This window comes from Hippocampus comes, unplaced genomic scaffold, assembly GCF_001891065.2.
Source record: "Hippocampus comes isolate QL1 unplaced genomic scaffold, H_comes_QL1_v1.1 scaffold43, whole genome shotgun sequence".
NCBI lineage: Eukaryota > Metazoa > Chordata > Actinopteri > Syngnathiformes > Syngnathidae > Hippocampus > Hippocampus comes.
The window spans coordinates 46,755-58,145 of NW_017805276.1; the positions used below are offsets into that span (position 1 = coordinate 46,755).

Below are 11,391 nucleotides of genomic sequence, written 5' to 3' on the forward strand. Positions count from 1 at the left end.
AACATTTCATTACTTGCAATATTTCCGATAAACAGTTCAGGATCTGACAAAATCACGAAACTACTTGACAGAATGGCTGTACATTACGATTCTAAATTGATTGGATGTATATCTAGATTCAACTGTTCTTTTCTCGCCAAGATTCACTCCTCACGTGTGAATGTTCTCACCTCATGTTGAGTAAATGTTTCAACGCCAAAGAGGTAGCCGAGATTTTTGAGTGATTATGTTTGAGATATCTCGATTTATATAGCCTTTTATATTTAATTACAATGTATGTGTTTTTATTACATTGACTCTTTTTTTTGTTATTCTGCACTATTCATTAATTAAATACAATGCGGTATACTTGGATCATTTTAACTTGTCACAAGTGCTTTAAATATCGTATTTAAATCCAACAAACGCTTCTCGTGCGACTATACTTTCACAAGTGCAGGTGGAGGTTGTGCATCCACCACGTGCATCCATAGTGCTTAGAGCGGTTTTTGACATCAATACCGTCAATGCCATATCGTCAAGAGCATGCAGACACGACATGCAGATAGTAGATGGTGCAGGCTGACCTTCAGCATACAACCAGGGCAAAAAGTGTGATCAAGCAACCATTCACCGGTCTAAACGGTCAAGTGCACCGTGTGTGGAAAGTCAAACGTGATCCACAAACATAAATTGAAGAACGTTACCGCATGGACATTGGGGAGGTTGGGAAACCAAAGCAGAAACAAAAATACTTAAATGGTAATTAAAACCTTTTTAATGCCCTACTAGACCACAGTGCAGACATACATCACACTAGGAGGCTTTTCTTTGGCTTGGGACCCCTCACAAAGCAGCGGCAGGGCCCCTTTGTCCAAGAGGGGGACCTCAGAGCCATCATTAGCAGTGATTACTGCTGACCAGTTTGACAACCTTATTGACCGAGCGAAACACCCCAAATCCCCCCTCCCCCTCTTCCTTTCAATGGAAACGGAAATATTCCGACATTCTGTCCCAAAAGAGAAGCCACCAAAAATGAAGAGCAAAAAGCCTCGCGACCCCCACTTTCATGTGGGCTCACCCAGTTTCCTGCCGCTCTCTTCACACACGTTTGCCTTGTGTTTGAAAGCCTTTTGTGCAGCTCACAAGTTACTGTGGGCTAATTCACAGCAAACAGAAGGCAGCCAGGTGTCCGCGCTATCACTTGGAAAAACTCAACTTGAACTCGTACTTGGGCTGTGGGGTGATGGGGGCATTTGTTCAATTTCTGTGGTAACAATGGGGTGGGGTGGGGGGCGGGGGGGGGCAAAAAAAACCAAAAAATGCTACAGTGATCTCAGAACAAGGACGATGCTAGTCGGGCATTTTTTAAGTGATATCCAAAATTAGCTGCCCTTGATAGGGCGATGCCGTGGATGCTGCAGATGTAGGTAAAAAAAAACCCCACACACGGTCACCATATTCATGATGCAAAAGATGAACTTGAACTCGTGTGTGGTGGTGGGCTGCGTACGAGGGGGAATGATGGGTGTTCTTTTTTTTTATAGCAAAAATAAAATCGCAGGAAAAAAATAGTTGCTATTAAGGATGCTGCTGCAAATGTATTAAAAACATATGGCCAACATATAAATATAGCAAATGGTAAACCTGGACTACCACTTCCGCTGAGTGCCCAAACGTTCTCTTTTAAAGTCATAATAGTGTAGAATAGAATATAAGCGATAATGTCGACATTTTGAAATCATGGCCAACATAAGACCTTTTTTTTTTTTTTTTTTTTTAAACGTTGACCTCGAACTCGTGCTTATTCCTTTACTGGTTTATTTTGTTGTCATATAGTACGAAAAAAAAGTTGCCGTACATTGGGCAATAATTTCAGAATAATCCAAATTTAAAGAGCATACATCGATATGAGGACATTTTTAAACACTGGAAACATAATAAGATGAGTTCAAGTTGTGCTTCCATGGTTTCTTTTGTCGTAATACCACGAAAAATTAACTGCTTTCAATGCATGCATCGAACAATATTCACACAGTCCCATATTAAAGAGGATGCAGTAAATGTAGATTTTTAAAAGACGACCATCATATTTTTATATGTGAAAAAAAAAATCTACATTTTGCACATTTGTGTTTTCTCTTTTTTTTGTGACAGTAAAAGCACGAACAAAAAAAAACAAAACAAAATAGATGTCATCAAGAGGATAATGTCGGATAAGGCGGACATTGCGCATCTAGATTTTTTTTTTTTTTTTTAAACAGAACATGTCCATGTTAATATATGGACAACCAGTAGTACAGTTCATGGTTCATCCTTACCAGGTGGGGGCATTTGTTTTCTGTTGCAGAAAAAAAGAATTGCAAGAAATACTTGACGCTTGTTGATGGGAGAATATTTTTCAAAATAATCACAAGAAAGGGGGGGACGGTGTAAGTGTATTTATTATTAATATTATTGTCACCGAGGTGAAATTTTAATGTTGAGAAATACTGTACATTTTTCCCCCTTACATACGCCATTTTGACAAGAAACCTCAAAATGATTCAATCATTCACCCTTTACACATGACCCATGTGAATGTTAGAATTTCCTAATTATTCGCACAAATGTAACGTCACGTGAGGCTGTCTTTCAAAATAGTCAATTTGCAGCGCGCAAAAAGGAAAAGCGTGCAATTACTCCTCGTCCAGGAGGACGACGACGACTGCTCGCCCATGCGGGCAACGCGAGGCTTGTGCACGTCGACAATCTGCTGTGTTTTCATGTGCATGATGATCTCTCCCCGCGCATCATCCGGGTTAGTGAGCCGGCCTCTCCCTGACCTCTCACTGTCACCCTGCATTACACCACGCACAGCATGTTGGTCAATTAGGGCTCGCCGTGAACAACGCAGGGGTGGACGGATAGAGAGGCAGCCATTACAATCAAGACGTGGATTAATTTTATCTGCGTTTTAATATCGAGTCATTTTGCCTTCTCAAACACCAATCAGAAAACAAAACCCAAAAAAAAACCCCTCTCTCGATCCACAATTATTTTATTAAGTTACTTGTTTTTTTTTCCTTTGATTTGAAACACAATGTCACTAAAGCGCGCATGCTCAACAGGTTCACCTGTGCACAAGGTAAAGTATTAAAAACATCAAGCGAATGAAGATGAAATCCAAAAGACAGAGCAGATGGTTTTAAATAAGCAAATAAGCATTATTTATAAAACTTTTGAAAGAAACGTAAAAATAGCACAGTTCTTTTCAACATGAAATACCCACGGATAAACAGTAGGTTATATAGGCGCTCGCTATACTGTTTTTTTTTCCCATCTCAATGGGGAAGTTATCAGTCCTCCGTGGGTCAAATGCAAATAAAAGTATAGGCCTCACAGATCCATGTATTTGGCAGGCGTCAAAAATCCACGTGTACTTATGTATGTGCATGTGTGTAACTCAACGCAGGCACTATGAGTCGTTGTATTTGATTGTCTTTCCCTCGTTAATCGCCCACTATTTTTTTTTTCTTTCGCTGCTTCCATTCATGGAGAGTTGAGCCGGAGAGCGCTCAGATGTCACATTCACTGTCGCTGGAGGTGATAGAGATGGCCGAGGCCGCCGCTTTGCTGGACAGGCTCGCCTCCGGACTGGACGCGTTACCCAGACGGTCCACGGTGCCGTCCTCGTCGGCCAGGGAGCGAACAGAGCCCCCGGACAGGACCTGCTGCTGAAGCCTGGACAAGAGAACGCCACAAAGAATCACTAACCTATAACACGGCAAAAACAAATCACCGTATTTTCCTCTTCTAAAAAATGCACGTGTCCCTTTTTTGCCGGAAAACAAATTGACGATAGAGTAGCTTTTGATTTAATTGCAGTAAAAAGATCATCATGATGGCATCACATACACACTCTAAATCCTTAGAATATATCAGAGATCGGCCACTTTAATTGGGCTCTTATTATTGTGCAGTAAATGACAGCAGCACGCCAGCCTTTGGATAAAAATAAAATGTAACAGGCTCACATTATCTTTTAAAAATAAATATCGTCGTTATTGTAACAAAAGCACTGCTCACAATGTCTTCTGGGATTTTACAAGAATTAAGAATGAAACTATTTTCTCAGTTATGCTGTTTCAATACTAGACTCATATATGATTACAAATCCTATTTCCGGATCTTATGAGGCAGCCTAAATGAAATGAATACAGATTTCGGTCCTACTTAAATAGCGCTCGAGATAAAATTGTAGTAAGTTTAATTAAGAAAACAACCACAAATACGCGATCTCACCTGTTTTTGGCAGCCGCGGCTCTGTCTCTTTGTCTTCGGTTTTTGAACCAGTTTCCGACTTGTGTGGGTGTAAGTCCGGTAGCCTGTGCAAGCTCCCGTTTTTTGCTGGGATTCGGGTAGGGGTCCTGCAAGTACCATTCTCTTAACAAGTGCCTGGTCCTCTCCTTGAAGCAGTGGGTTTTCTGCTCACCATCCCAAATGGTTCTGGGCAGCGGGAACTTCTTCCGCACCCTGTATTTGTCCACCGGCCCCAGCGGGCGTCCCCGTAGCTTCTCGGCCTCCTGGTAGTGCGCCTCCAGCCACAGCGCCTGCAGTTTGGTGTGCGACTCCTTGGTGAACTTGTTGTTCTCCAGGATGTGGTAGAGTTCGCGGAAATTGCCCGTGTGGAAAGCGACCACGGCCCGGGCCCGCAGCACCGACTCGTTCTTGTTGAGCACCTCGCAGGCCGCCGGGGCCACGGGCAGCGACCAAAGGAAGCGGCCGAGGCGGCCCACGTCGCCGCTCTCCTCCAGAGTCTCGCACACCCCGGCGACCTGCTGGGGGCTGAAATTCAAGATGGGCAGCTGAAACATGGAGGCTTCTCCCGGGTCTCCCCCTCAGAGCTCCTCTCTCTCCTCCACGTCGTCTCCGTCGGCTTCTTGACGCGCGCCAAGGCAATGCGAGACGCGCGCGCGCACGCACGCACGCACGCACACACACCCACTCAAACACAAAAAACGAGGCAATCCCCAAAGTTGAAGCGAACCGAGGAAGATGACGAGGAACGATGTCGCCGAAAGGGTGGGGGCAACCTACCGCATCCTCGCTTTGGCTAAACTTAGTGGGCAAAAGGCTCGGAAGGACCGGAGAACGAACGACGGCGCAGCGTTGTATTTATCAACGTGGGCTGGGATCGAGAGAAGGAGAGGATTCGAGCCGGAGCGGAGGTGTATTTTTTTAAGGGGGAGAAAAAGATAGTCAAGCCCCTCTGATAATTTCCTATTGGACTTGGCAGATTGGCTGCCCGGTTGCCATGGCTGCACGTCAATCACTGTCAAGTTGGCCCAATCGGGCGCGAAGATACATCACAGCGCCTCCCTTCTCAAAAGATAATACTGTATATAAACATTTTGACCTTTTTGCTGGGCGTCCTTAGACGTTTAGCCGTGCGGTTTCCAAACAAGCTCTTTGTACGCAGTGGATGTTTTTACAATAAAAGCGATACTTTAATCCACAACCACAACACGATTTTACAGAACTGAAAACACAAATCGGGACTGCAAATTAGAGGATCATCATGACATTGAATTTCCTGTTCTAATTACAACGTGCATCTTCTATATTAAAGCAGTACCGTTGAAAACGTGGATTTTTTTTTTGTATTCTGATACTTCACACTAAAGTACATCTATCAATATGTGGATAATCGATGTTGAAGTACACTCGAGACGCGCGCGCGTGTGTATATGGACGGTGATCGCGTCCCTGGCAGGCTTTCGTATCATCCACACTCCGTTTTGTGCTCAGGCTGATTTGGTAAATAAGAGGGCGGATAGATAGCGCAGATGGTTTGAAGTGTCGGGTCAGATTATTTCATGGCTGGATACAGTAGTAAAGTTCATTCTAACGGAAAGGCCTGATATTATTTTCACAGTGCCGCGCGCGCGCGCGCGCGCACTCACACACGCTAGTCCTTGTGAGTGCGCGCGGTGCTGTAGCCCCTTCGGGCTCTTTGTGCATGAATTATAGACGCTTGATGCGGGGGTTATGAAATGCCTTCTGCGCAGGAAGCTGTTCATTCTCTTGCTGGTTTACTGCAGACGCGTCGTCTTGGATTAAAAAGTAAAAAAGCGTGCAGTTCAAGAAGCTCACAATTTGCATAAACTACAAGAAGCCCGCTCGCGTCGACGAGCAAATAAAGCCTATTAGGCCGAGTTTATTTAAGTCAGACTGCCAACCGGGAGGTTTTGTTGATCAAGGTCAACACGTATTATCACAGCAGCCGCAGTAAATAAGGGATAAAACCTCCACGGGATGCTGCACTGAAGGTATATTGACATGGTGCTGTTCTGAAATATTTAGTTGCCTGTAAATATTTCATCCCCACAGACTGCCTGCCCCAACTAAATTTACAAGTACTTTTTTTTCTAGGAAGAGCCCATCAATAAAACACCAGGCTGTTTTTGATCCCCTAAACGGAGGGCTGAAAATAACAATTGTAGACTGCGGCGACTTGTCTGGTTTGTAGACACTCTTTAAACATTGATGCCTTTGAAAAAGAAACAGGCAGGAAATGGATTTTGTTCATTAAAAAAAGTGTCTCAATTACAAGCAAGCCAGTTTTGTCCATTATTATTTTACAGTCCACAATGTGAAGGTTGAGAGAAGTCTGAGCCCAGGCCTATGTCACTGTGAGGCCTCCTGACACCAATATCTCCACCACAGTGAGCACAACAATACAGTGGATCTCATTCAAACATCTTTCCCCCCTTTGTCTGTTTCTTTCATGCATCCTCATCTCAGCAGACGCTTGTCTGCACACAAAATGTGACTTATTGCAGTCGCCTTGCATGTCAAATCTCCTGGACAATTTTGACCAAGTGCTCATTATTTTGACTAACACTACAGATATAAACCCGGAAATGATCACATTTTAATCAAAGGAACAAAATACCACAGGTAACTTACAATATATTTCCTCCTATGTCATTTTGAACAGAAACTACAGAAAGAAATTATTTCAAGATTATAGATCAAAATGACATCAAGCCTGAAGATAATCGGGCTTGTTTTAGTTTTTCTGCAACGTGATGGCAACGAAAATACTAGACAGATAGATGAATAGTGTTTCGGTTGGACATTTATTTTAGATACTCATCTCTTTCATATTAAGCAAATGCAGCAAAATAAATAAATAAATAAATTGATTAAAAAAAGGTGACAGTCAAAAAAAAAGCAAACAATGGACAAAACCTTGCATGTTGACTAAATTAATCGTCTCAAAACTCATTTGTATTCTTTGGCATTTGACTCGGCATGACTCAGACTTGATCTTAGCTTTACTGTTTCGTGCTTTCTACTGTCTTCGTTATGAATTCATTTTTTTATTGTTGTATATATGATATTTGCTCCATGTACAGCACTTTGTATACCGCGATGGTTGTTTAAAAGTGCTCTATAAAATACAGTCGAGTTGAGTTTATCAGATAAAGACAAAAGGGAAATCCAAAGAGTATAAAATGCATGTAAAGATGGAAAATTTGACGAACTATATACATATATTTTTTGCCAAATCCAGTCATCTATTTTCTAAATGAATTCAAACTAGCAACTCCCCTATAGCTTTAGAGAAGAAAAAAAAAGAGAGAACGTTTTTCTATGAAGGGAGACGATCATGACAAAAACAGGGTGCTAATGCAATGACACTAATAGGAGGGGTGGGGACCAACTCTCACTTCACCTCCAAATGACAATAAGGAGACATTTACTTTGTGTCCTCGTCATCATTATTTGAATGTAGCTGGGTCATAGCTCGCCCTGGGCAGCAAGCAGGAGGGAAGGAGTGGGGGAATAGTTCCATGAGAACCGGCTGGAAATGACCCAGATTCCCGAGGATCACTGGAGCAGACGAGACGCTACAAGAGCCTGTCACCAACAGCCATCCTGCCACAGTCCCATGCAGACCTATACAGTACCTTGCGCTCGCCATCTGCCCTGCCCCCACGCCGCCGCCTCGCCCACAAACAAGCACACCAAAGCATTTGTACGCACCAAATCTCATTGGTCTATTTCTTATTGTTTTTTTTTGGGGGGGGGGGTATGCTCTCTTTCTAGATGAATATTTGTGAGAGCCCTATTTCAAATGCCTAAACCCCCCATCAAGAGGGTGCAATCAGTGATGTGAAACAGCATTATACGCTGCTAATGTATGCTGGGCAAAGCAGAAAGCTGCAGCCGGGCTTCAGCATTTGACTTTCGCATTAACTCATCCATCCCCGCGCGAGATTAACTTTCCAATTAAGATATCATAGCAGGAACATCCCCCTCCCCTTAACCTCAACGTGACCGCAGTGTATTTGAAAGTCTGGCTCATGTGTAGAGAATTAACGCTCGCTCTGTGCAAAGGTTGGCTGCTTGCACCGCGGTGACAGAAGGGTTAAGCTCAAGCTCTCAGAGAGGCGTATTTTCAGAGCCATTTGCCCCCCGGGCAGTACGAGCTCTTGACGCTACGTTTAATCTGTGGATTTGCGGTAACAGAGAAGACTTCTTATCGGTTGACCTGTTGGCCCCTGGTGTATGTAATCCAGCGTTCTTCAGTCATATAGATGGAAGGAAGCCGATAGGCCACAGCAGCCAATGTGTGTGTGTGTGTGTGTGTGTGTGTGGAGGGGGGGTGCACATGCCAAAGCCCTGCCTGACACACATGCTCCTCCCCCATGCTTTTGTTTTCACACAGCACACAAGAACACTGTCGTTGGAGCGCACGAGATATTTGGCCTCATCTCCGATGAGCCCATTCGCGCCGAGCCTCTAGAATTCGGCAAATATGATAGCGAGCGCAGCGCACAATAACCCAAGTGCAATGCCCATTGACAGCACTGCTCTCAAATGAATTCTTTGACATAACTCGCGAGTGCATCACTCCCACGCCAAGGCCAAACAAGACAATGCGATTTGAGATTTTGTCATCTTACCAGTGTGTAAATGCAGCGCCATGCCCCGAAACAGGTAGGTGAAATGTGGAGGTAAAAAAAAAAAAGACCAAAGAGGAGGATTTCAAACGATCGTGGTGCGCCGTGTCGTCAAATCTTGGGAAACTTCATTGAGAGGATGAAATCAAGAAGTGCCTTCAACTTTCCTTTGACATTTTCGGATGTCACATGACTGTTGAGTACCAGTGATGGCAATGAAGAAAAAGGGTGATGAAAACCATCGAAGAGGAAATGGCATTTACAGTGAAAGGGAAGGCAGTGGCTACTCAGTACAATATGAGGAAGACAAAGACTTCAATATCAAGAATACAAATTCATTTTGCTGAGCAGATGCCATGTTGCGCATCCATTGACTTAAACCAGTGGGTGTCCAACCCCGGTCCTCGAGCACTGCCATCCAGCTTGTTTTAAATGTCTCCCTCCTCCAACACACCGGATTCAAACGATCAGGATCGTTATCACGCTTAACAGAGCTTGCTGATGAGCTGATCGTCACACCTTCCAATACTATTGCTACAATTACAAATAGTTGGCTTCTGAAATGATGTAAATGCACGGAAAATAAAGCACAACTCTTGATGGATTGCGTCACCCGTCTTTTGGTGTCAAGCCCAAATGGTTTCAGTCTCCAGTAAAAATAAAGGAATTAGGTGAGTGTATGATGACCCCTTTGCATGTCAACTCTTTTGCCAGTTCAAGATTTTTCTGGCGGCAAGTCTGATCCCGCACCAGTTTAATTCGCTCTCCCCCAAAAAAATGGGTTGAAATTAGAACGAGTTTGACACTAACCAGAGTTACACAATGGATTGTTTTTATCTTTGCAACTTCCACTGCGCTTTTCATCCATCTGCATTTCTGCACTAAATACAGAGCTTCAATACATATCTAAAGGCTGTAAATATGTATTTGTTGATGTCTGCAGGTAAAAAGCAGCATAAAAGTGCAATGCTACACTGAATGTCTCTCATAATCTCTATATTCCGTCTCCTCCGCGAGTCCCACTTGGAAGCCAAAGAACATTCACCTGTTGCCAACAAACAATACGGTGCGATTGAACTGCAAATGCTTGGCAAAAATCCATTAGAGATACATTGAATCTCGTCCTCTTTTCCTTTCCTTTTTTTAAGAGTGGGTGCATTTACCGAGTATGTTATAGAGTGCAAGCAATTATTACATCCATTCCACTCTTGAATGCAGTCAATTTCTGTCCAGAGAGTGGCTAAATGAAACTGGGAGGGGTGAAGGGGGTTGGGGGGGAGCACTAGACAACATCGCCATATACTGCATTTGAGAGAGGCATATGCCGCAGAGAAAGTTAATAACAAAAGCCGATACAACTTACACAACAACCGTGATTGTGTGCGAGAGGCGGTGTTTCGCTGTTAGAGATGAAATGGCAAGCCGGTCATTAGGAGAAGTAAATCCACGATTGTACTCAGCGATGGACAGAAAATGGCAAATTGGAAGTACAGCAACAATAGGTGGCTTTTATCTGGGAGAACATACAGAAAATAAGAATCCTGCAGTGGACTTTTCTTTTCAATGGCTGCATCATTTTGAGCCGTAGTGAATCATGAGCCTTGATCTCAATTTTTTTTTTTAATGTCTCAAAGTTTGGCAGTGGAAGTCAAACAAGAGATACTCAATAAACTGAAGAACACCTTTCCAGTCAACACGCTGCCGTGCCACATCTACAGAAGCAACAGTCGAATAGGGGGGGTTGATTGAATGCTCTGTCTTTAGACCTCCCTCGAAAGCCACCCACACACTCCGAGTCTCTTTTATTCCCCGGCTCCCAGAGTGCACGAGCTCCTCCTCTCCCAAAAAACATAAGTCACTAACACATCATCCCCTAAAAATATATGACAACCTGCAGGCCTGTTTTGATGAAAGTTCAAAAGACCAGTTTCACCCATTTCTGTGCGGCAGAAAAGCTGAAAGAAGAAAAGAAAGAAAGAAGTCAAGGAAAAAAAATACAACATAAAAAATAAAACTCCGTGGCCATGTCAGAGGATCTTGACAACACTCAAAGGTGACAGGAGTCAAAACTCATCACAGTCAGGAGGTCCGCTGGCGCCGGGTAGCTACATGATGCGTGAGTCGGGCCACAGGTCACAACGCCACAGCCGTGCCATCCGGGCCTCACCTCCACTTCACATTGTCTACAGCCTGTGCCTTCTTCTACACACACGACTGTCAATACATGTCGCTTCTGACAGACTTGCTCTTTTGTCTGGTACAGAGTAGCTCTTTTTTTCTGTGACCTTTACACGCAGTCTCTTTAGCATGAGTAGTATGTGCTGATCTGGAAAACAGAACAGCAGAAGTGATATCACCTCCTTTTCGATCGTCTCTCACATAACGCGTTTATGTCACGCGTCTGTACTCTCCTGATGAAGTCCTGAACTTCAGCCGCGCAGAAAAAAAATTAACGGGG

General features: G+C 43.7%; 1 protein-coding gene across 1 annotated transcript; it reads right to left on the reverse strand.

Moving 5' to 3' along the window:
- Positions 1 to 3,164: 3,164 nt before the first annotated feature.
- Positions 3,165 to 5,357, reverse strand: six6a (SIX homeobox 6a). The gene is made up of 2 exons (XM_019870238.1): positions 4,264 to 5,357; positions 3,165 to 3,702 (listed from the first exon to the last, which is right to left on the reverse strand). The coding sequence occupies exons 1-2, from the start codon at positions 4,833 to 4,835 to the stop codon at positions 3,537 to 3,539; spliced, it is 738 nt and encodes a 245-aa protein (XP_019725797.1). The 5' UTR covers positions 4,836 to 5,357; the 3' UTR covers positions 3,165 to 3,536.
- Positions 5,358 to 11,391: the final 6,034 nt, after the last annotated feature.